At 41.3% G+C, this 26,410-nt stretch overlaps 2 protein-coding genes across 2 annotated transcripts; one reads left to right on the top strand and one right to left on the bottom strand.

Annotated features, from left to right (window-relative positions):
• The first annotated feature begins 2,181 nt into the window (after positions 1–2,181).
• col10a1a (collagen, type X, alpha 1a) lies at positions 2,182–6,322 on the top strand. The gene is made up of 2 exons (XM_062440658.1): positions 2,182–2,326; positions 4,470–6,322. Exons 1-2 carry the CDS (start codon positions 2,197–2,199, stop codon positions 6,320–6,322), a joined length of 1,983 nt encoding a protein of 660 aa, XP_062296642.1. The 5' UTR covers positions 2,182–2,196.
• Positions 6,323–11,805: 5,483 nt separating this feature from the next.
• On the bottom strand, positions 11,806–13,932 carry marcksb (myristoylated alanine-rich protein kinase C substrate b). The gene is made up of 2 exons (XM_062440704.1): positions 13,682–13,932; positions 11,806–12,669 (listed from the first exon to the last, which is right to left on the bottom strand). Exons 1-2 carry the CDS (start codon positions 13,775–13,777, stop codon positions 12,058–12,060), a joined length of 708 nt encoding a protein of 235 aa, XP_062296688.1. The 5' UTR covers positions 13,778–13,932; the 3' UTR covers positions 11,806–12,057.
• Positions 13,933–26,410: the final 12,478 nt, after the last annotated feature.

The raw sequence follows: 26,410 nt of genomic DNA, 5'->3' as shown, positions 1-26,410 counted from the left end.
ATTTGGAAATGAAGATCACAAATTATATTATGTTTTATTTGACAGGAAGAACATACCTAAACAATGCTTGCCAAACATGATTAAGTACTATATGCTGGGGGAAGGTAGCACTTTGGAAAATTGCAGATAATTTGGTCTAATTTACAAAAAAAGGCTTCAAACGCACCCCATGTTGTCGAATCTTTAATTATATCCCCAGTGAAAGACGTCTATCACGTGTTGTGTAACTCAAACTCATCGTTTCTGCAAATATACACATGTTGTCAGCAGAATGTATATATACATCATAAGAACACAGGAAGAACATGTTCCATAAATGGTTCTACATTCACACAGATTTGGGATATAAAGTACCCTACACATCTTTTATGGCTACTTGTGTGTTTGAGAACATGTGATTATTTGGGTGTATGCATTTCCTATGTGGCTGGGCTGAAATTGAGAAATTACAGTCGGAGGATCTCAAAGTAAGCAAGGCAAGGTGGAGGGTGAGGGAGGATAATGCTGGAGGATGGCGCTCATTGAGGAAATACAACATCATGACAGTAACCAGCTGTAATTGTAGGAATAGGCCTGAAACCTCTGATGATGTATATTCACTGAGAGGAGCAAAAATAACAAGTGACCACAGGGGCACGGCTGTACGAGAGTAAAATCTGCCCTCTGGTGTCTAAACATCAGTACTGCACATGAGGGTGATCACACACTGGCTCGCATTCACAAGGCTGCAAAGAAACAAGCCCAAATGTCTTTTCCAGTGGGTCCTTATATAGCTTTATTAGCTGTTTAGAGAGTGAACACTTACAAAAATACACAACTTAAGAACTATAAACTGTTTATCCTGAAAAAGTGACTGACATCAAGGCCACTCTGTCTTCTATTAGCCACAATGACAAACTGACCAAATAATACCCAGGAAATGTACAAAACTATAAATATGAAAAACTAAACAAGAATACCATGAGTGATGTCTTTAAATCAGAAATGAATAAAAATATACTTAAACTTTGCTATGAAACTGAATGTAAGGTATCTAAAATCTCCCTACCTTTTAATTTTGACACTCTGGACAACCTTTCTTCACCATTTTCTATGTTTACCTTATCACGGCAGGTGTGGAGGTGCCCAGACGGTCAGGAAAGGTAAAAGTTTCCCTTGCTAGCCAACTGAACAAGATGTAAATTTGGAGATGAGACTGGTGCTGTACATCCTCAATGCAGGCTTTGTGAAGCAATACAGGTGCCCCTATAAATCTGGTGCTGTCTTTTTTATAGATCTGTATTGACTATTTTCAGATGTTCCCATATTTGTACAAGGGGGCTTATAAACATTTACTTATATAGACATGTCCTAAGCAAAAAAATAAATAGATAAATGTTGCTGAAAAAGTCTAAATATAAGCAAATAATCGAAAGGTGTCATTTGGTTTAGTTTATTCCTTCCACAGAACTTGCCTGTGTTCATTGTCAAAGCATTAATTTATTTATCGTTTTGTTTGAACATGATGGTTTTCTATTTCAGAAGAAGACTGAAAAAAGTGATAATCATGTGTCTGGATATTCAAGACATGGAGGCACCCTGATGTGACATGCCCGCTTTGGGCAGATCTGTCTGCTAATTACAGCCTAGCTCCGAGGAGGGAGGTACTTGCGTGGTGGGGGCTTTTTTTTTTTTTTTAATGATGCGAGGGGTAGATATGGTATAAATACCCACATCATTGTACTGGAAAGCAGCATATCCTCAGTTGTGCTCCTACCCTAAGGATATACAGCAGCACCAGAAGCGCACTGGTGCTGAAGACTTTGTTTTTTCCACCTTTGGATGCCGGTATGTGTGTTTATCTCTTCTTCTCTAAACAGCTCTAACGCTGAAGGAGTTTAGTGGACATCTAGGCTTCATCTAGGCCTTCAGTGGCTCCTGTGTTAGTCTTGGGAAGGGAAATAGATGCTTGGAGCATCCGGGATGGTGCTCAGAGAGTCCTTGAGAATCCAGAGTGCTAAAATCTTAATTCTCTTACTCTAAGTTAACATATTTGATGTTTTTTAGAGTTTCTGTAAAGATTTTCTGCATGCACAGAGAAAGTTTGTTAAACTCTGTAAAATAACTTAAAACTGTGGAGAAAGCTGAAGCTTGCTTGACACTCCATGCTTTGTGCTGACTGTTTCCTTGTTCATCCTCCAGGTTTGATCTTACAAGATGGACATACGTGTAGCAAGCATCCTCCTAGCCTTGGTGACTTTGACAGCAGCCCATGGGGAGCGCTATGTGGTGAAGAAGATGGTGAAGGCTGCTCCTCAATACCAGCCCTACTCTGTGAAGAGCCAGGGTAAGAAAACACAGCCTCCTGCTCTCTATACAATCTGTTTCTGGTGATAGGGGACAGCAGCATTTCCCAAGTTTTGTGTCAATTTTGTGCTCACAAAAGTTGCCTCTAAAGTCAGATTTTCTTCACATATACTCTCTCTAAAGACTTGCAGCAGTCTTTGCGACAGTTATGCCTTACTTTTGAATCTTCAGCAATGAAATTAGTATTTTTGCTGTGGCCAACACAAGCAGCATAAGCAGTTAGACAGATGCTGGCCACAACCAGCAGCCTTCTCCTGAAAAAACTAAACTCCACCTTACTCTGAAACCATTGCATGCTGTGATTGGCTACAACAGTGTGTATGCTTCTCCAATCCCAGACCTTTTAGATGTTGGATTTGAATAACATCATATAATCACTCAGTAGAGAGCTTTGCCGTTTTCTTTTTGTGGAAGTCATTTGATAAATGCTCCAAACTTTAGTATTTCTTTCACAGTTTGTGTAGTTTTGACAGGACTTTTTTGTTCTTTTATTCAGTCGGGACAATTTCAATTCTCAATTTTTCTGATATTTTTTTTATTTAACAGATACTTTGTACAGATACACATTTCACATTGTGTTTTCAGCAATTCTTTGGATTTGCTCATATTGATTTTACTTGTGGGCTAGTTTAGATTAACAACTCTCTCCAGTTACATCTGACATTTAAGCATATTGTTAAAAGGATTATATTTCTTACTAAAAGCATTCTGATTTGGCAGACATGTTTCTCATTTTCGTCAGTTTAGCTGTGTTAGTGTAATCTGTTCATGTGCTTCTAGACTCATGCAGGGACCAGTCAGTCAATTATTTGAGTTAATGTTGCTTTTATTCTTAAGTACATGCAAAACGAAAACTATCCATATTTCTGGGGGCTGTCTTTCAAAACTGACTTACCACACTCCAGAAAGTCAATTTTGAGGTCTCAAGTGGCTTAAAAGCAATGTAAAATATAAAAAATTCAATATTGTATGAAAAAACACTGCTATTTTTAATTCAGAAAGTAGCTGTTAGTGAATTATATTTAGTTTGACACTGTCAATTAGAGTGCAGTCACCCAGCAGTGTGGTTTGCTTGGGTGTGCCTGCTTGACACAGAAGTAGAAACATCTGTTTGGCTTTATCCAGACTGGGCTACAGTTAGCTAAGGGGTGAGTCTTTTACACTCAAACACATGTGACCACATTAAGGCAGCAAATAAAAGAAATACTCCCTCTCATTTAGGACTACTGTTTCAAAACAACTTACAATATGTCTCCAAAAGTTATTTGAACTGTAGTGTACATAAAAGATAGCAATTAAATATATAGTATATTATAATGAACTAAATGCATAAATGATCAAAATAAATCTAGGTTTTAATATAAGTAAATATATTTTTAATTCAAGCAGAAGGAAATCTCCACATTTACTTTAAAGGATTTGCAAGTTTAAGATTTCAGAAAGCAGTTTATTAAATTGCATCAGTGAATAACTCCTAACCTTACCCCATCTCAACACTAGAAGATTGGTGCATGGAAGTAAAAAAAACCCATCAAATTAGGAATTAAATATCATTAGAATTAGATCATTTGATTGTAAGGTAGTCAGTATTTTGTCTGTATGATTAATACATACAGAACAATATATACAAGAACAATGAATGAGAGAAACATGAAAGATCTGTTTTCTCATGTCTTTCTGACATCTGGCTGTAAACATTCATGTTTCTCCTCAACAATGTACTGAGAAATATTAATTCTCACATTAACTCAAACCTGACAGCTGATATGTACAACCATGTTCTTGTACTGTTTGTTACTTGAATTGGATATAAGTAAAAGTACTAGAGGTACCAGGTACTGGACTTGGTGTTCTAAGATCATGGCTCATCAGGGGTCATTGTACTAAAATCCTACACAGACTGCAGGTTTAGAGTTGATCACAATGTAATAACAAGCTAAATTTAAAAACAATGCAGTACTTTTAGTACCACTTTATAACAATACAGTACAGTGTAATTTTTATATTGATAATAATATGCAACACAATAACACACAGTTAATGAGTTTATCCGCCTTGTCTCCATCTTCACCTGTTGGGTTGTTCCGGTCATGCTAATGATGATCACTGTTTCATTTTCACAGTGGTGGCAGTGGCAGGTGAGCCTGGTGCCCCAGGTGAGCCCGGCCCCGAGGGACCTCCTGGCCCTGCTGGACCCCCAGGTGAGAGTGTTGAGGGTATGCCTGGACCTGAGGGACCTCCTGGAGCCCAGGGAGCTCCTGGTCGCTCCATCGCTGGCAAACCTGGATCCCCAGGTGGACCTGGCAAACCTGGTGTCCCTGGAGCACATGGTGAGAAGGGAGACACTGGTGCTCCAGGCTCTCAGGGACCTAGAGGATCTCCTGGATCTTCTGGAAGCCCCGGACCTGCTGGCCTCTCAGCTACTGGCAAGCCTGGACCTTCTGGTCTTCCTGGGTCAATGGGACCTAGAGGAGAGCCCGGACATAAAGGACATCCAGGTATTCCTGGACTGCCAGGTGCTAAGGGTGATAGAGGGGTGGGAGCTCCTGGAGCTCAGGGTGCGAGAGGACCTGTTGGACCTATGGGTTCCACTGGAGCCCCAGGTGAGGCTGGAGTTGGAAAGCCAGGAAGATCAGGTAGCCCAGGTGAGCCAGGAAAGTCAGGTAGCCCAGGTAGGGATGGTGCCACTGGTCCCATGGGACCACAGGGACCCAAGGGACACACTGGTGCCCCTGGTGTAGGTCTTCCAGGTAAATCAGGCGAGAATGGTGCCCCAGGTCTGCCTGGCTCAGTTGGCCCTAAAGGCCACCAGGGACCTACTGGAGCTACTGGTGCCCCCGGAGTTCCTGGATATGGAAAGCCAGGTGCAAATGGAGAGAAGGGAGAGAGGGGAGCTACAGGTCCCACAGGTGCCACAGGTCCAAAGGGTGAGCAAGGTCATACAGGTTATACTGGTGCCACTGGCGCTACTGGTCCCATGGGTCCTTCTGGACCTCAGGGTTTAACAGGTTTCCCTGGTGAGCCCGGTGCTGAAGGCGCTAAAGGTGACACAGGTGCAACTGGCGCTCAGGGAGGTAAGGGAAACAAGGGAGATATGGGACCACAAGGGTTCCAAGGTAAGCAGGGTTATCCAGGCCCAGCTGGTCCCTCTGGAGCCAGGGGAGCCACTGGAGCTACAGGTGACAAGGGTGATGGAGGTGCCCCAGGTACCCCTGGTGCCCCTGGTATTCCAGGCCCTGCTGGACCCAAAGGTCTTCCCGGTCGTGCAGGTGAGCGAGGTGCTGCTGGTTCTGATGGTGCTCCAGGTTCCAGAGGACCTGCTGGGCCTCAAGGTGGTCTTGGTGCTCCTGGCGCTAAGGGACACCCAGGTCTCCCTGGTTCTCCTGGCCCTGCTGGTTTGGCTGCTAAGGGTATCCCCGGACCTCAGGGTCCCCCTGGTCTGCCTGGTGATAATGGTGCTGATGGAGCCTCTGGCCCACAAGGCCCTCCTGGTCCTCCTGGTCCTCCTGGTGAGGTTATGTTTGAGAAGGGAAAGGGAATGGGAATGGGAATGGGAATGGCTGAGGTTATGGTCAAATCCCCCATGTCTGCTTTCACTGCATCTCTGGCCACTCCTTACCCTGCTTCTGGCACCCCCATTAAGTTTGATCAGATTGTGTACAATGCTGAGAATCACTATGACCCTGACACCGGCATTTTCACCTGCCAGGTTCCTGGAGTTTACTATTTCTCCTACAGCATCCATGTTAATGGTGCTCATGCCCTGGTGGCTCTGTACAAGAATGGTCAGCCTGTTATGTTCACTTATGATGAGTACAACAAGGGCTTCCTGGACCAGATGTCTGGTAGTGCTGTCCTCTTGCTCGATGAGCAGGACACAGTCTACGTCCAGATCCCCGATGATGAGGCCAATGGCGTCTTTGCCGCTGAGAATGTCCACTGCTCTTTCTCTGGGTTCCTCATTGCTTCAACGTGATACGTTGATACAGTAGTTCCCAAAAGCCAACCAACTAAATTTGCAATCTATTTCTCAAATTAAAGTGAACTCCCTGTACATTTTTCCTCAACCAAACAGACAGGCAGTTAACTCTCTTCTTTGAGGAATAGAAGCATCTCGACTTGAAAACTACAAGAAATAGGTGCTTAAGAGAAGGAAAATTAATTTATGAAAACAGGTGATCAGGGATGGGGAAAGCAATCCACAAAATTACCAGTGAGCTTTTGTAATGGAGACAGCATGTGAAATTGAGGTGTTATAACTGTGTTGTGTCCTGACTTTATTCTTTTCCACTCTGTTCCTTTTATGACTTCAACTGGTGATTCTTAACTTAGTGTTTGTCTGTTTTTTTGTTTTTTGTTTTTGTACAACCTTGTTTTTTTTTGGTTTTTTTGTTTGGGTGACCAATAATCTTATTAAAAGTACACAAATACTTTCTGTGCAACATGTTGTGACTGTTGTCCTTGTATGTGACTTGAATATTGTGAAATGGTAATGGTCAAATTGACCATTATAATGAAACAAGTCACCAGAATACTGTCATGCGAACACAAACTGTTTACCAACAACATTGTTGTATCCCTGAATATGCATTATGTCATGTAAAACATAATGACTAAATAAAACATGTCTTAACTAATTTTTTGTCTCAGTTGCATTCTTAAATGAATTTAAACAATTTACTTAATATCCTAAGCACACATAAATATTAATATATATATTATATATGTCACAGCAAAATGGCAAGTGTTTATTGGCTCATACAATTGTTCATTTCAGATATTTTAAGATTTTTTTGTGGCGATCAAAAATATCAAATTATTCTAACATTAATCCTCATTAATCCTGTGTAAATACATGTTCTTACACCTGTGTCCTAATGCAAGGTGGTCAGCAACAGAGCAGTGCCCATTTGAGCTGTTAGGGATTAAGAGTCTGGCTAAAGAACACTTCAGCAGGATGTTTGCAATACTGTACAAAGTAAGATCTAAAACAATATAGCTTTTCTGCACAGCACTGAATAAAAGATGCAGAAACACCAGGAAATTATTTATTTCCAAAGCTATTTGATACAAGTTTTGTAAAAACAGTGAATTGCTATCAACCATGTAGAAAAATAGCTAAGATAAAGAATTGTGTTTGCAAATGGATGCTAGCATATTAGGAGCTAATAGCCACATGGATCAAGCATAATATTCATATTTAATGAGGCAATAAATGCCCTAGACTTATTAGAAATTTGACATATAGAAGATATTATGACATTATATGCCAAATAACATAGTCATTAGTCCCTGTCAGGGGTATAACTACTACAATGAAAAACACTCCATGACAGCTAAAAGCTCTGCCATGAAAAGTAAAAGTATTAGCAAAAAAATCTACTTAACTATCATAGCCAAAGGTACTCATTATGCAGAGCTGCTGCTTTTAGTATTATATTATTACATAGATGATATTATCGTATTAGTAATGTAACTAGCATTTTAAAAGTATTTCAATGCTGTGTACTGTTTCTGTAACATATCGTCATATTTTCTAAGCTGATCTTATGTTTTGTGTGTAAAATCTCAATCACCAAAGGTGCAATGCTTTCTTGTATGTAGTGGAATAGAAGAAAAGAGTAACATGAAATGGAAAGTATAGTGATTACATAAATGAACTTTCCACCCTGTCCCTGTTAAATATGAACAACTCCCTACGATGGCCACTGGTTGGCTTGGCAGCCAAAGTTTACAAAAGCTACTCTACCATGCAAGTTTGAATACGGGTGTGCTGAAAATAGAGTGTGGGATGAGGGACGGGGATGGTCCTCTGGCAGGGCAGAGGCTGTTTGATCTTTCCTGGGAGAGAGCGAGACGGTGGTTAGGTGAGGGGCCCAAAGGACAGAACAGAGAGGAAGCTAGTTGAGGGAAACCGCTGGGAATTGCCATCTGAGGGGGACTGCCATCCAGGGACGGTCTGTGGTTGGTGCATGAGGTGGGACAGACAGGGAGACAGACGGAACAGTGGCTCTGGTTGACTCCGCAAGCCACACTCCAAAATTATCTATTGCAATAACTCACTTCGATATATTTTTGCTTATAAGAAGGCTCACCTGTTATATCATAATTTTACATTAATCTCTTTGTATTTATCTTACACTATCTTGCACTTTGGTATCTACCTGCCTAGATAGAAATAAACAAAGAAATGAAGAGTCTCTGAGGAGGATGGAGAATGTTGTTGGATATTTTTATGGCTTTCAGCATGTGGGGCACACCAGGCCCGAAATGAGCACAAAATCCCTCAACAACCTGACCAAGATGGACATGTAGACCAGAAAGCAAAAATAGAAATATTATGTGTAAAACACACCCTTCTTGTGGTGTCCAAAGCTGCAGTACATAGGGTTAAACTGGGTGCAAAGGAAATAGATGGGTTTGAATGAGCATGGGCACAGCTGTGGGCGGCTAAAAACACCCTGTAGAGGTTTGCTGCAATCTCTTCAACTCTTAAAAAGTCTCTGGTGTTTTATGGGGCTTTGGCTTTTGTAAAAGGAATCCCAACATGTCAACAGTAAGAATAGCCACCAGTTAGGTTACTAAAACTTGATGTTGATGCTGTAAAAATATTTGTTTAACACACTATCATTTATGGTAGAAAACCAGGGTTTCTGTGATTAAATCAAGCACAACTTACCCTGAATTTCATTGCATAATTGTGTTGTGGTTGTTCCCCAAGAAAGTCAGTCATTCCCTAAAAATACTGTTGGTCGACAAGCACATCTCACTTTGTCTCCATGCAAATTAGGCTGGTTTAGAGAGAGAAATATACTTGTGATAATCCTATACACTCACCAGCCACTTTCTTAGGGACACCTATGCAACCTAATGAAATCCAATAAAACAGCTTTACCATAAATTCTACATTTATGAAGCGTATATATTTTCTGTTTTTTTTAACATAAGAAAGGTGATAATTCAACTTTGTTTACTATTGAAGTCACAGTGGGTGATGGTGGTGTACTGTAGTGCATTATATTGAAAATGTTCCTAATATTTTGTTCTGACAATGTCAACAAAACCTGAAAAGGTATAAGCTTTGCGAATGTAGAATTTATGGCAGAGCTCTTGTATTGGATTGCATTAGATTGCACAAATGTACATAATTAAGTGGCCGGGAAGTGTATACGGCAGATGACTGTTAACCCTTTTATCATCAAATGGTTTTATTCCTTTTTAACTAACAGATCACAGCTTGTCAGAGTCAACAACACCCTCTCAGAGCCAAGGTATATCAGCACTGGGGCACCCCAAGGTTGTGTTAGTTCACCTGTCCTCTTTACTATTTACACAAATGACTATCAGCAGCTATCCTGGGAATTACGTTTTCAAATTCTCTGACGATACAGCAATTCTCAGCTTGCTGTACAAAGATGCTGACTCCTCATCATATTTCAATGAGGTTCAGTCTTTTGTCATCACCTCATTATTAATGTTAAGAAAACAGAAGAGATGTTGATTGACCCTAAGTCAGTAGGTGACCACTCCCTGCTTTTAATCCATGATCAAATAATCAATCAGGTCAGTTCTTACAGATATCTGGGCGTTCACTTGGATAGTCTGTTCAACTGGGAAGTTCATGTTGATATGTTGTGTTCTCGCCTTCAGCAAAGACTATACTTTCTATGCAGACTCAGGGTCTTTGGGGTTGACCAGAAGCTTATGTTTTTGTTTTATCAGGCTGTGTTGGAAAGTATCATCAGGTTTGGCATGTCAGCGTGGTATGGCAATCTCTCTGTTCAGGTAAAATCTAAACTTAATCGTCTGGTCCAGACAGCAATGAAAGTTATAGGGAGGACTGAAAACTCCTATTTGCAGTCCATCTATGAAGAGTCTGTCCTCAGACTGGCACAGAATACCAACCGCTACCATCTGGCAAACGTTACAGAATCCCCATATGCAAGTTCTGCAGATTTAAATATTCATTTGTCCCTACCTCCATTAGAATAAAAAATAAGACTATGTAAACAGTGTGAGGTATGCATTATTGTCTGCTATGATTGGTTGTAATCCCCTTGCTGTTACCTTGTATGGAAGTTTGTGGGAGCGTGCAATATGTGTATTTATTTATGTATGTGGGAATGTGCAATATGTGTACTTGATATTTTAAGTTATATGTATGTGGGAACATGCAATATGTGTATATTGAGGCAATAGGTAGCATTACATCAGTTATTATTGTGCAAATGTGCAATTATGTAACAATTTTGCATAATGGTTGTGCAAATATGCAACTTTACTTTTGCTTTTTGTTCTTTTTAACTATGGCGGCAGCAAGTCCAAGATAAATTTCCCTTCAGGGACAATAAAGTATAGATTGATATTATAGAATATGCTCACAGGGGCCTCAGGAGGTGCTTCCCCAAATAATATTAAAAAATGACTCCAATTTGATCAGTAAAATTATTTTAATAATTGGAGGGTGCATTTTTGTCTTATTTTTATCAAAAAAGGCAGACGCTTTGTACTATTTTGATGATCTTAAGGAATTTAATGTCAATACCCAACCTAAATAATTTCAAATTAAATTTAGGAGTGATTCCAATTTTAATGTAAAGATTTTGGGATTACAAATACAGCTCAGATTTTTTTTTAAGATCCCCTAAAAATGGACTGATGGAATCTATTCACCTCTGTCTCCACATGAGGGCGCTGTAAAGCAAAGAATCCATGTGTGTTTATTCCAACACCAGATTTAAATCTCACACCTACTCAAGTTAAATACATCAATCAGGACGATTTGCTAAACTATGAATAAATAAACTCAGAGTGTTAATACACACTTTATTTCTTTATTCTTCAGAGCTCACAGAAAATAAACTGAATACTTTTAATACCAATTTGTAGCCAATGTTATATTCTACATTGAGTGAAGTGAAAAAGGCTCATTATATACAAAAATATGTTTAAATGTGTGTAGTGTGGTTGTAGTCATCACAGATTGATCAAGATTTGCTTAAAACATCTCCCAATTTTATTCAATCTTACAAATGGTGAAAAACAAGAAAACTTCATTTACAATGGGTAATCTGTTAAAAACGTCATTTAGGTACATCTCAGTCATAAAACCAGTAATATCAAAGTCTATACAACGTGCATTACTACAGAGTTTTGAAATGGTGGAAATCTAATGGAAAAGTGATGAGCACCTATTGTTTTGACAGTTAACTAAATCTAGTTCATTAAGGAATGGTTGTGTCCACAGGAGCATTGAGCTTGAGTTGTAAACAACTGTGCACTGCAAAGACAACATTTAAGACTTGGTTTAGGACTTTTCCCTTTAAATATCACAATGTGTCAAATCTTGCAGACACAGCTTTAGCTGCTACATCCAATTGCCCAGCACCAAATACTTCAATTAAATATGTCAAATTCAGCATCATGGTTTCATGTAGAAAAAAAACATTCACACTCACATTCGCACTTTCACACTCACCCACGTCACAAATGCAAGCACCAATGAGCAGTGAGGAAGCAGCACACTCTCCAATACACCTCCTGTCCATCACTGCCAAGGACATTGCAGTCATTGTGGATGAGATGGTTGCAGAATAGTAAACAAACACCAACAAAAAATAAACAAAAAAAATCCCTGGTTTTAGACAAGTCCTCGCATTCCTTCAGACGGGCTCCATCATCTCCTTCATTCCGGTGTCTTGTTCAGCAGGATTACTCGGCGGCTGTGGCCTCTGGACTGGCTGCCGTCTCTGGTTCAGTGGGTGAAGCTTCAGCTGGTTTCTCCTCTCCTCCTCCTGCTGCTGCTGCTGCTTCTTCTTCTTCTTCTGCCTTCACTTCCTCCTCAGCCTTTGGCTCCTCAGCTGCAGCCTCCTTGGCTCCCTCCTCTGCTGCCTCAGCTGGCTTGGCCTCCTCAGCAGCTGCCTCCTCTGATGCCGCCTTTTCTCCCTCGGCTGGTTGTTCCGCTGCCGCTGCTCCCTCCTCTACTGCCTCCTCAGAATCCTTCTTGGTCTTCTTAAAAGAGAAGCCACTGAGCTTGAAGGAGGGTTTCTTGAAGGAGAAGCGCTTTTTCTTCTGCTTGCCATCCTCGCTGGTGGACGGAGTGCCTTCCTCTGGCTTGGCGGCAGCATCTCCGTTTGTGGCGGCAGCCTCTCCGTTTGTGGCGGCAGGCTCCTTCTCTCCATTGGCCTCAGCACCTTCTACTTTCTCGCCATCTTCTTTTGGTGCGTCTTCAGTAGGAGTGCTGCCGTTGGCCTGAACATCAGCTTTGTTGGCCTCTTCTGCAGTTGGAGAGGCATCCCCATTGGTCTTGGCGTGGCCATTCTCCTGGAAGGAAACAGAACAAAATTGTCATTCCTGAACATGCAAATCATGCTATTCATTTTTAACTTGCTTTTTTTTTCTATCTGCAATCACACATTTAAAGACAAACACTGGCCTAGATATTAAATGTGTATGCAGGACCACCACTGCAAAATCTGGTGTGCCCTGACATTTAATCAAATTCACAGACTAGTAGTAACCAATAGGAAAATAGCCCTTAAACTGCAGCAACATCTGTTACTAGGAGTGTGACGACAGATATGTGGCTTTCAGCAGTAGGCTAGTCGGTTAGACCCAGTACCACCGGCATCCACCAGGTGGCGTTCAATTTGGGGTGTAGCTGGAAACAACATAGGAATTTTAGATTCCCCCCCCCCCTCCTTTTATAAGCCTTTTGGTCAACTACTTTATGTTTTTTACATTTTTCAAATGCTTCAAATTCATATCAGTTTTCTGTAAACAAGTCATTGTTTTTGTGACATGTGTGTGAAACAAAAACGTGGCTCCTTTCTTGAATCTGGCAACAAAGGCGTGGTATCGTTTCTAAAATGGCCATGCCTCAGTGAGAGGGGCCACAAATCCCGCTGTACACATTTCCACCAATTGAAAAAGAATGACTGCAATGATTAGGGAGTTACAGATTTATAGACGTCATGCAATGTAAAAAAAAAAAAAAAAAACATTAAAAAAAATTAAAAATCTATTTTTGTCAGCCTGTGAGGATTTCATGTGCAGCTTCTCAAAATAAATCAAAAATCATCAATTAGGCCTGCTAATTAAAAGGATTTCAATTATTATTCTGCATTCGAAACAAAGTTGCATTTCAAAATGTTGAACATTTGTAACAATGCACTCGCCGGTTGAAATGGATACATGTGGCCACTTTCCCTGAATGCCGGTGAGCGTGGGGATGCGCTACATGAACATGGAGCACGCCATTGACGCACACATTGCACATATCCAGATAAAATTCTACATGGGCAATTAAGTCTAAAACAATTCTAATTTAATTTACCTGTCCGTTTGCCTTTGCTGCAACAGCCGCGCCTTCTGCCGGCTTTTCAACCGCAGCTTCCTCTTTTCCAGCGGTTTTGGAGATTTGTGCTCCCATGCTTTTGGTCCAACAAAGGAACCCAACCGATGAAATGAATGAACAAAGACCGCAAGCTTCCTTCCAAAAATCCCCGTCAAACGCCGACACCTCCTTCTCCAACCGAAGCCGAGGAATCAGCCCGAAACCGAAGTGACCGCAAAAGGACGCGTGAGAACTTGCAAAATGTGGCAAAGACGCAAAAGAAATGCGAATTCTTTGCAATTTTTTCCTCGAGCGGAGTTTGTAAATGTAGAAATTGGCCCCGCCGCAAATGAGATGCGGAGTACAACGCCCAAGTCCACTGATGAATGGGCACTGGGGCTATGACGACAAAGCCACCCCGTCTCCACCAATCACAGGTCCGACATCCAGAGAGTGGGGGGGTCATGGAGTCGGGTGCCATGGACAATGGGAGAGAAACAACAACATGGCCAACAACTTGCTTATATGCCGACTTTTAAGTGCTGACATTTGATTTTATCCGACTAATATCACGACTGAGATGTTTTTGGAGCTTCACAGTTTCTATCAAATATCATTAAATAATGTCCAGGAGGGTGAATATCCAATACATATTTGCGTATTTGAGTATCCGATATTGGAAGATATATGCTTCAAAAACAACCAAATAGGCAAACATTTGTTTTTACTTTTTCAATTGATATTCTTTTAGCATTTAAAAACATTCAATTTCTTACACTAGTAAATCTTTTGTCAAGTCTTTCATTTGTATGTATGATAAACGTGCCTTTTTTGTGATTGTGAATATATGTGTGTGTGTGTGTGTGTGTGTGTGTATGCAGTAATTACCAATACAATATGCAATATATTACCTACAAAATAAGTGAATATTTTAGCTGATTTTTGCAACACATCATATTTTTAAACATACATTTCCACTGTAAATTAAGTACATTTACATACAATGCGCATGCAATTTTCACACAGCCTAATTTTAAACACATTGGCATTTTGGAAGAATATTGTTGAGTGTCTATACATTTACAGTTAAAGGCTATTTTTTAGATTTTCTGCCATTGATTTACATTCAAATACATAATTCCCCAAATCAGTCTAAAAAATAAGGTCAACACTCACTTGTTATTCTACTACATTAATGCATTTTAACAAGGTTTTTTGGGGGGATAAAAACAAGTCATTAATTTTACATTCAAATTTCATCATGAGGAAAAAATACAACATGAATGTGTTTCATTTTTTAAAATGCAGTCAAATGATGGTGATTCTACAAAACTGATGCATTTTACAAGATTGTGTAAGCAGGAAACACACTGAAATGAAATTTTACTGTTGAATTCCATAATGACAGAGGCATGACTTTCAAAAAAATATGTGAAGTGATGGTGATTTGACAAAATAACTGTATTTTATAAAGTTGTTTTAATAAAATGTATATACAGAGCTGCAGTGAACACAGCATAAGAAGTTGTTTATCACAACTTTGAAATTAATGTATGCATGTACCTAAATAACATGTTTTGGACAGCTGAGCTGACAAAGCAGTGCTCAGCTGGTCTCATCACGCACCCTCCTGACATATGCCCTGCTCAGAAAACAGACGTCCCCTGTTACTATAAGCCCCTGTGCCCACAACTTCCCTCATCCCTCTTCTTGCATAATAGTGTCTTGTCTGCTGGTTGCAGCTGGAGCATCCCAGTGACCCAGATATAATGAGAGTTTATGGCCCTGTGCTGCTGCCTGCTCGAGCAGCCTGCAGTGCTCTGACTCCACCACCAGCCACAAGTCTCCTCTCTCTGCCATCACTGCATGACCCACATCTCCATGGTAACAAGTCCAAAATGGCTCCAAGGTAAGTAGAGGCTGCACGTTGAGAGCTGTAGCAATCGTGACTCCTGGTTATGTAGAAGTAGGGTGAGAGTGAGTTCAAAACTGAGACGCACAGACAACAGTTGAGGGATTAGGGTGACGATACTTTCACCCGCCCCCCCTCCTTCAGGCTAATGAGGCCACGCTCATTGTTGTGATACTCTGATTACATGCAAAGCTGCAGTTTTTTATGGTGATCTGCCATGAATATGTAAATAGGGGACAAACCAGTAGGGCTTGGAGTGTTTTGAGTAAGCACCATGCAACAAGACATTTAGACAGAAAGATTTAATGTGTTGAAACCACTGCGTCATCATCCAGAGTGGGTGTGAGCAAGACAGATTTCTACAACTGTTGCAAACTACCATCTTAACTTATAGATAGCCAAGAAGTCAGCGCAAAATTGCAAGTTTTATCAAAAACTTTTTTTTTCCTTTGGTAAACTTCTCACCATATATAATCTAACATTTACATTATTTACAATGAGAAGTTTACCAAAGGAATTTAGCCTGAAACTGGATTTTGATTTTGCAAGTCCACTAAACTGCAGACTAGAGTCCAGTTAAATCTGTCTGGCTGTAGATAAACATGGTTGTAATTAGGGCCCGAGCACTGACAAGTCAGTGAGGGACCTATTGCTTTTGCCAGGATTCTTATTATTAGGGCCCGAGCACTGACAAGTCAGTGAGGGACCTATTGCTATTGCCAGGATTCTTATTATTAGGGCCCGAGCACTGACAAGTCAGTGAGGGACCTATTGCTTTTGCCAGGATTCTTATTATTATTATTTTTCACGTTCTTATGCCGCGCGTTTTTGGTGGCCTTAACATGCATGAAAACTCATGAAATTCTGCACACACGTCACAGCTGGTGAACATGTATTTAATGTAACGTGATTGGACGCAAGCGTGGTAAGGGGACTCGCTAGCGCCCCCACACGTCGGGTCATGTGACCACAAATCCTCTCGGATCGGCATGAAATTCAAATATGTCATAGGTCTCATCGGATCATTGGGAAATTAATTTTGTGGAATTTTTTTATCAAACAGGAAGTCGCCCACGCGGCGTGGCGTGCACCGATTTTCATTTTTCGAACACCGCTTTGAGGACTTTATGATGTTCACAGAATCATGAAACCTGCCAAGTAGGTTTCAAATCATGAGCTCTTTCATCTGATACCACATTTGCCCAATATTTTGCCCCAACAGCTCAGTAGCGCCCCCTAATGCCTTTTCCCACTTAGCATGTACTGACAAGCTCTAAAACTCACCAAATTGGACACACTCATCAAGACTCACGAATATTATTTTTTGGTATAACCGCAACCTTTTAAGTGCCAAAATAACTCTACAGCGCCCCCTAGAACATTAAAGGTTGAAGCCCCGCCTTCTACATGCACGTACATGAACGAAATTTAGGATTCATATATATCATGACCAGACGCACAAAAAAGCCTCTTGGACCCATACCCTAAGTCCAACAGGAAGTCGGCCATCTTGGATCACAGGTGCATTTTTGCCGCCACAGGTGCATTTTTTCAGCCCTCGTACTTTAACGCACTCCTCCTGCAGTTTTGATTCCACAGACTTCAGATTGGAACTATATCATCCTCAGACCTTGATTATGTAAACTTGATGACAGATTTTACCTACGTTATACCAGGTGGGCGTGGCAGTCGTTTGTTTCTATAAACAAACAACTCCTTATAACTCCTCCATACATTGTCGGATGTTAATACATGCACTGCGTAAAATGTCACACCTGTTGAAGCCGTTTCAATTTCAACATCATTGGGGGTGGGTGTGGCAAGGGGTCTCCATAGCGCCCCCTAACAGCAGGTCATGTGACCACAAACTTTGTCTGATCTTAGTGAAATTTACAGGACTCATAGCACTCATGGGTAAACCCCCAAATTATTTCTTTCAAAATTTTCGCTCTTACAGGAAGTGAGTTATTGTGCATTTCCTGCGTCAATTTTCCATTTTTCCCTCTGCCTTTAGAGGACTTTCCCGTCTTCACAGAATCACCAAATTGTACACATACGTCAACAGTCACACATATTGCCTACTGACAAAGTTTGGGATTTTTAAGTGAGAAAATGACTCCACAGCGCCCCCTGGAAGATTTCAAAGTTTAACCATTATATGAATACCTTATCCCCTTTCATTTCTGGTCTTGGTGTGCCATCTAGTGGAGACATTAACCCCCCTTCACACAATGTTCCATTGAAGCAGCAGGAGCAAAGACCTTTACATGGCTGCTGTCAATGCCCTGCGACTGCGACAAGCACTGACGTTCCTGCGTAAGAAGACCTCTACCTGCGCGCCCTCCGACTGCGCCACAGTCCGACGTGCGTGGATGCGCGAGGGCCCTTCGACACTGCTTGCAGTTTTAATTATTTTTCACGTTCTTATGCCGCCACTTTGGGCGCATTTTTGGTGGCCTGAACATACATGAAAACTCATGAAATTCTGCACACACGTCGCAGCTGGTGAAAATTTATTTAATTTAACGTGATTGGACGCAAGCGTGGTAAGGGGACTCGCTAGCGCCCCCACACGTCGGGTCATGTGACCACAAATCTTCTCGGATCTGCATGAAATTTACATATGTCATAGGTCTCATTGGATCATTGGAAAATTAATTTTGTGGAATTTTTTTACCTAACAGGAAGTCGCCCACGCGGCGTGGCGTGCACCGATTTTCATTTTTCGAACACCGCTTTGAGGACTTTATGATGTTCACAGAATCATGAAACCTGCCACGTAGGTTTCAAATCATGAGCTCTTTCATCTGATACCACATTTGCCCAATATTTTGCCCCAACAGCTCAGTAGCGCCCCCTAATGCCTTTTCCCACTTAGCATGTACTGACAAGCTCTAAAACTCACCAAATTGGACACACTCATCAAGACTCACAAATATTATTTTTTGGTATAACCGCAACCTTTTAAGTGGCAAAATGACTCTACAGCGCCCCCTAGAACATTAAAAGTTGAAGCCCCGCCTTCTACATGCACGTACATGAACGAAATTTAGGATTCATATATATCACGACCAGACGCACAAAAAAGCCTCTTGGACACATACCCTAAGTCCAACAGGAAGTCGGCCATCTTGGATCACAGGTGCATTTTTGCCGCCATTTTCCCCATTTCTAGGCCTTGCACTTTAACGAACTCCTCCTGCAGTTTTGACTCCACAGACTTAAGATTCGCATTGTATCATCCTCAGACCTTGATGATGTAAACTTGACGACAGATTTTTCCTACGTTATACCAGGTGGGCGTGGCAGTCGTTTGTTTGTATAAACAAACAACTCCTTATAACTCCTCCATACATTGTCGGATGTTTATACATGCACTGCGTAAAATGTCACACCTGGTGACGCCGTTTCAATTTCAACATCATTGGGGGTGGATGTGGCAAGGGGTCTCCATAGCGCCCCCTAACAGCAGGTCATGTGACCACAAACTTTGTCTGATCTTCGTGAAATTTACAGGACTCATAGCACTTATGGGTAAACCCTCAAATTATTTTTTTCAAATTTTTCGCTCTAACAGGAAGTGAGTTATTGTGCATTTCCTGCGTCAATTTTCCGTTTTTCCCTCTGCGTTTAGAGGACTTTCCCGTCTTCACAGAATCACCAAATTGCCCACATAGGTTCACACTCAGGCGCACTTTAATTTGAGACCATAACTGCCTCTGGGCGTGGCACAACAGCTCAATAGCGCCCCCTATTGCCTTTATCCATTTTGTACATTTTCACAAACTCCTACACTCACCAAATTGAACACATACGTCAACATTCACACAGATTGACTACTGACAAAGTTTGGGATTTTTAAGTGAGAAGATGACTCCACAGCGCCCCCTTGAAGATTTCAAAGTTTAAGCCCCGCCTTCCACATTGACATAGAAAAATGAAATCGACAAGGCCTATGTATTATGTCCAGACGCACAAAAAAGCCTCTTGGACCCATACCCTAAGTCCAACAGGAAGTCGGCCATCCAGGCTAAAATTTTCAATCTGGATAATTTTTATTATTATTATAGTTGTACGCCTTTTTGACAGCCTAAACATGCCCCAAAACTCACCAAAACTTGCAATCATGTCCGATCCGGAGAACACTTTGATATTTTAAGGAGCGCGGAAATGGCCGACACAAAAATTTATTAATAGCGCCCCCTAGAAAATTTAAAAAATCAAGCCCCTCCACTCAGATTGACGTAGACAAACCAAATTCGGGAAACACATGTATCGTGTAAAGACGCACAAAAAAGCCTCTTGGAGCCATAGCCTAAGTCCAACAGGAAGTCTGCAATCCAGGCAAAAATGCTCAATCTCAATGATTTTTTGACCCTTCACCCACATTCCTTATTGCTTAGAAGTCACTCAGACTCATTTGTGGTCTTAGACTGCCATCTAGTGGAGACATTAACCGCTGCACACAATGTTCACTTAAAGGCACAGGAGCAAAGACATCTACATGCCAGTTTTGACAGCCCTGCGACCGCCGAACGCACCGACGTGCACGTACGGCCTTACAATTGGGGGGGTAAACGGGGGGGTGCACGTACGGCCTTACAATTGGGGGGGTAAACGGGGGGGTGCGAGGGCCCTTCGACACTGCTTGCAGTTTTAATTAGGGCCCGAGCACTGACAAGTCAGTGAGGGACCTATTGTTTTTGCCAAGATTCTTATTATTATTATTATTAAGCACGCTCTTATGCCGTGTAATGAATCGCATTTTTGGCGGCTTGAACAAAAATGAAAACTCATGAAATTCTGCACAGACGTCGCAGCTGGTGAAAATTTATTTAATTTAACGTGATTGGACGCAAGCGTGGTAAGGGGACTCGCTAGCGCCCCCTAACGTCGGGTCATGTGACCACAAATCCTCTCGGATCGGCATGAAATTTAAATATGTTACAGCTCTCATCGGATCATTGGGAAATTAATTTTGTGGAATTTTTTTACCAAACAGGAAGTTGACCACGCGGCGTGGCGTGCACCGATTTTCATTTTTCGAACAACGCTTTGAGGACTTTATGATGTTCACAGAATCATGAAACCTGCCACGTAGGTTTCAAATCATGAGCTCTTTCATCTGATACCACATTTGCCCAATATTTTGGCCCAACAGCTCAGTAGCGCCCCCTAATGCCTTTTCCCACTTAGCATGTACTGACAAGCTCTAAAACTCACCAAATTGGACACACTTGTCAAGACTCACGAATATTATTTTTTGGTATAACCGCAACTTTTTAAGTGCCAAAATGACTCTACAGCGCCCCCTAGAACATTAAAAGTTGAAGCCCCGCCTTCTACATGCACGTACATGAACGAAATTTAGGAATCATATATATCATGACCAGACGCACAAAAAAGCCTCTTGGACCCATACCGTAAGTCCAACAGGAAGTCGGCCATCTTGGATCACAGGTGCATTTTTTCCGCCACAGGTGCATTTTTTCAGCCCTCGTACTTTAACGCACTCCTCCTGCAGTTTAGACTCCAGAGACTTCAGATTCGAACTGTATCATCCTCAGACCTTGATGATGTAAACTTGATGACAGATTTTACCTACGTTATACCAGGTGGGCGTGGCAGTCGTTTGTTTGTATAAACAAACAACTCCTTATAACTCCTCCATACATTGTCGGATGTTTATACATGCAGCGCGTGAAATGTCACACTTGGTGACGCCGTTTCAATTTCAACATCATTGGGGGTGGGTGTGGCAAGGGGTCTCCATAGCGCCCCCTAACAGCAGGTCATGTGACCACAAACTTTGTCTGATCTTCGTGAAATTTACAGGACTCATAGCACTCATGGGTAAACCCCCAAATTATTTTTTTCAAAATTTTCGCTCTTACAGGAAGTGAGTTATTGTGCATTTCCTGCGTCAATTTTCCATTTTTCCCTCTGCCTTTAGAGGACTTTCCCGTCTTCACAGAATCACCAAATTGTACACATACGTCAACAGTCACACATATTGCCTACTGACAAAGTTTGGGATTTTTAAGTGAGAAAATGACTCCACAGCGCCCCCTGGAAGATTTCAAAGTTTAACCATTATATGAATACCTTATCCCCTTTCATTTCTGGTCTTGGTCTGCCATCTAGTGGAGACATTAACCCCCCTTCACACAATGTTCCATTGAAGCAGCAGGAGCAAAGACCTTTACATGGCTGCTGTCAATGCCCTGCGACTGCGACAAGCACTGACGTTCCTGCGTAAGAAGACCTCTACCTGCGCGCCCTCCGACTGCGCCACAGTCCGACGTGCGTGGATGCGCGAGGGCCCTTCGACACTGCTTGCAGTTTTAATTATTATTAAGCACGCTCTTATGCCGTGTAATGAATCGCATTTTTGGTGGCCTGAACATACATGAAAACTCATGAAATTCTGCACACACGTCGCAGCTGGTGAAAATTTATTTAATTCAATGTGATTGGACGCAAGCGTGGTAAGGGGACTCGCTAGCGCCCCCTAACGTCGGGTCATGTGACCACAAATCCTCTCGGATCGCCATGAAATTTAAATATGTCATAGGTCTTATCGGATCATTGGGAAATTAATTTTGTGGAATTTTTTTACCAAACAGGAAGTTGACCACGCGGCGTGGCGTGCACTGATTTTCATTTTTCGAACACCGCTTTGAGGACTTTATGATGTTCACAGAATCATGAAACCTGCCACGTAGGTTTCAAATCATGAGCTCTTTCATCTGATATCACATTTGCCCAATATTTTGCCCCAACAGCTCAGTAGCGCCCCCTAATGCCTTTTCCCACTTAGGATGTACTGACAAACTCTAAAACTCACCAAATTAGACACACTCATCAACACTCACGAATATTATTTTTTGGTATAACTGCAACTTTTTAGGTGCCAAGATGACTCTACAGCGCCCCCTAGAACATTAAAAGTTGAAGCCCCGCCTTCTACATGCACGTACATGAACGAAATTTAGGATTCATATATATCATGACCAGACGCACAAAAAAGCCTCTTGGACCCATACCCTAAGTCCAACAGGAAGTCGGCCATCTTGGATCACAGGTGCATTTTTTCCGCCACAGGTGCATTTTTCCAGGCCTCGTACTTTAACGAACTCCTCCTGCAGTTTTGACTCCACAGACTTCAGATTGGAACTATATCATCCTCAGGCCTTGATTATGTAAACTTGATGACAGATTTTACCTACGTTATACCAGGTGGGCGTGGCTGTTGTTTGTTTGTATAAACAAACAACTCCTTATAACTCCTCCATACATTGTCGGATGTTTATACATGCACTGCGTAAAATGTCACACCTGGTAACGACGTTTCAATTTCAACATCATTGGGGGTGGATGTGGCAAGGGGTCTCCATAGCGCCCCCTAACAGCAGGTCATGTGACCACAAACTTTGTCTGATCTTCGTGAAATTTACAGGACTCATAGCACTCATGGGTAAACCCTCAAATTATTTTTTTCAAATTTTTCGCTCTAACAGGAAGTGAGTTATTGTGCATTTCCTGCGTCAATTTTCCGTTTTTCCCTCTGCGTTTAGAGGACTTTCCCGTCTTCACAGAATCACCAAATTGCCCACATAGGTTCACACTCAGGAGCACTTTAATTTGAGACCATAAGTGCCCCTGGGCGTGGCACAACAGCTCAATAGCGCCCCCTAATGCCTTTATCCATTTTGTACATTTTCACAAACTCCTACACTCACCAAATTGAACACATACGTCAACATTGACACAGATTGACTACTGACAAAGTTTGGGATTTTTAAGTGAGAAGATGACTCTACAGCGCCCCCTGGAAGATTTCAAAGTTTAAGCCCCGCCTTCCACATTGACATAGAGAAATGAAATCGACAAGGTCTATGTATTATGTCCAGACGCACAAAAAAGCCTCTTGGACCCATACCCTAAGTCCAACAGGAAGTCGGCCATCCAGGCTAAAATTTTCAATCTGGATAATTTTTATTATTATTATAGTTGTACGCCTTTTTGACAGCCTAAACATGCCCCAAAACTCACCAAAACTTGCAATCATGTCCGATCCGGAGAACACTTTGATATTTTAAGGAGCGCGGAAATGGCCAACGCAACAATTGATTAATAGCGCCCCCTAGAAAATTTAAAAAATCAAGCCCCTCCACTCAGATTGACGTAAACAAACCAAATTCGGGAAACACATGTATCGTGTAAAGACGCACAAAAAAGCCTCTTGGAGCCATAGCCTAAGTCCAACAGGAAGTCGGCCATCTAGGCAAAAATGCTCAATCTTAATGATATTTTGACCCTTCACCCAAATTCCTTATTTCTTAGAAGTCACTCAGACTCATTTGTGGTCTTAGACTGCCATCTAGTGGAGACATTAACAGCTGCACACAATGTTCAATTAAAGGCACAGGAGCAAAGACATCTACATGCCAGTTTTGACAGCCCTGCGACCGCCGCACGCAACGACGTGCACGTACGGCGTTACAATTGGGGGGGTAAACGGGGGGGTGCGAGGGCCCTTCGACACTGCTTGCAGTTTTAATTGGTATTACATCAGTGTGTACAGTAAACAACAAGCTCTAAAGTGGTAGCATCATCCAACATGAAGTAAATAAAAACTGGCCCATATCTTTTAGATTAAAAAAAAAAAAGGTTTGCTACAGACCAAACAGTTTAAAAAGCTGGAAATTCAGATATAGTGCCAAAACAATTAGTCAATTAATAGAATTCTGATGATCCATTAATTGTTTAAATAATGACACAAATGTGAAAATCTGCTTTTTTCTGTTTTATATCATTGTTAATTTAACATCTTCACACTTTGGACTGTTTGTCAGAGAAGACAAGATATCGGAGGAAATCACACTTTTCATAAACATTTTTACAAACAAACAATTAATTGATGAATTGATAATGAATATAAGTGCTTGCTGCAAGTCATAGTCTGATATTCTACAAATGATGGCATGGTTGTAGCTCAAGTGGCAGAGAGGGTTGACCATTATAGGTGAGGTAGGGTTGGTAGTTTGATTCCCAACTCCGCTTGGCCATATGTTAGTGCACTTAAACTCCCAATTGCTACCAGTGTACAATATGTGTATGGGAAACAACATGTATTGCTTTAGTACGATTTAACATATATGTATAATTGTACTGAAGCATTTTCCAAATTAATGTGAAGTAAAATGTTCCTCATAACACTGTATGTGAAAAAGTGTTACGGTTCTTAAGCAGCTTATTCAGTCAACCGAGTAAACCTTTTTGATTTATTGTAGGATGATTAAGATTAACAGCAGCAAAATCAGAGAAATGTTAAATGGTCAGCATTGTGATTGACAAATACATTCCTGAATAGGAAATCCTATTCAGGAATGTATTTGTCCTGAATAGGAAATCCTATTCGGGAAATCCTTGTAAAGTATTAAAAAGTAATGTTTTCTACTCTGGATTATAGTTTTCCCTCACTGAGTAACATGTTGCATTCTGCACCCACAACCTCTTGACTACCTGAATATTTCCTGAAACAAAGTCTGTAGATAATTATTCTGAGGCTGCATTATTTAGACTTAACACTGCCATGAAGGGCCCAGTGTACGCGGTTTATAATTCCCACCAAGAACTCAGCAGGTGGATTCACTTATTAGTAGCCTTTCAGGCAGGACTGGATATCACCTGCTGTTAATTTTAGCCGGGAACACAAACATATGCACTCAGTCTTCCAGGGGAAATTGTTGAACACAGTGGGATAAAATGCATATTAGAACCAAATGTGTATAAGTATTTCCTCTGGATCTGATTTAAATTTTAAGCATACTTAACGTTTCTTACTCACTCACATTTATAAACTAAAGATGAAAAGCAACCAGAACTCCAAAAACCAACCTTGCCTTGTTTTTCAATCACTCCAAAAAAGAGGAGGTGTCCCATTCTACATTGTAATCTGCCATTGGCGGAAAACGTTGTCAATCAAAGCTCTTGGTCGGTGTAGATCCGCAATCACAGCTGCAGCAACGCAACAACCGATAACCCGGAACATGCAGCAGCATTTGACGTTCAAAATAAAAGCCCCAGAATCATTTCTTGTAAAATGAGGTTCCTGCTTAATATCAGTGTTTGAGAAACTACTTTAAAACTGTAGTGTACCAAACTAAAAAACAAACAAACAGTGAAACTCGACTGAACTATTATCAAAAAAACATTAGCTCATCACACAAAAAATACTTTTAAAAAGTAGTTTAACTTCATCCAAACTACATCACAAGACATGATCACAATCTATGGCTGGAATTTCATATTGTTGCACAAAGGTATAGCTGACCAGACACTGACTAAAGTGTATGTGTCTTTGATATAGGGACTAAAGGGCAGGCAGCCTGACGATGTGTTTTAAAGTAAGGATTGGGAGCAATCGTTGAGGTGGAATCAGGAAATGATGAATTTCTTGGGAAAATCATCATATTCATCGCAGACATCTTGGACCCAAACCACAGTTGATTTCAATCAAAAAGCATGTGATCGTTATTAAATGACAACTTTGGTCAATGAGCTGTGGTAATGTGCCATACGGTATGACAAATATGTAGTTTGTAATTAACTACCTAAACTTATGAATGTATTAAAACAGCTGCCGGACTGAAAATGGCGGTCATTCAATCCCGTAAGAATTCTTCGGCTTGTGCATATGCCAAAAACAGGTCCTAGCCTCCAGGTTTGCTTCCATGTTATGCAGCCCACTGAATATGCATAGTGGCGTTTCCCCGCTAGCCCCGCCCACAAGTTCCCGCTCAGCCCAAAGA

The sequence above is a fragment of the Scomber scombrus genome, chromosome 19, assembly GCF_963691925.1.
Source record: "Scomber scombrus chromosome 19, fScoSco1.1, whole genome shotgun sequence".
Lineage (NCBI taxonomy): Eukaryota > Metazoa > Chordata > Actinopteri > Scombriformes > Scombridae > Scomber > Scomber scombrus.
Note: the sequence above shows the minus strand (reverse complement) of the source record. Positions and strands in the feature narration are given on the sequence as shown.

Excerpts from the sequence above, each read along its gene's own strand:
- col10a1a (XM_062440658.1), top strand. The coding sequence starts at position 2,197 with ATGGACATACGTGTAGCAAGCATCCTCCTAGCCTTGGTGACTTTGACA. Across the intron at positions 2,327-4,469 it reads CTACTCTGTGAAGAGCCAGG|TGGTGGCAGTGGCAGGTGAG; the intron begins GTAAGAAAACAC and ends TCATTTTCACAG.
- marcksb (XM_062440704.1), bottom strand. The coding sequence starts at position 13,777 with ATGGGAGCACAAATCTCCAAAACCGCTGGAAAAGAGGAAGCTGCGGTT. Across the intron at positions 12,670-13,681 it reads CAGCAAAGGCAAACGGACAG|GAGAATGGCCACGCCAAGAC; the intron begins GTAAATTAAATT and ends GTTTCCTTCCAG.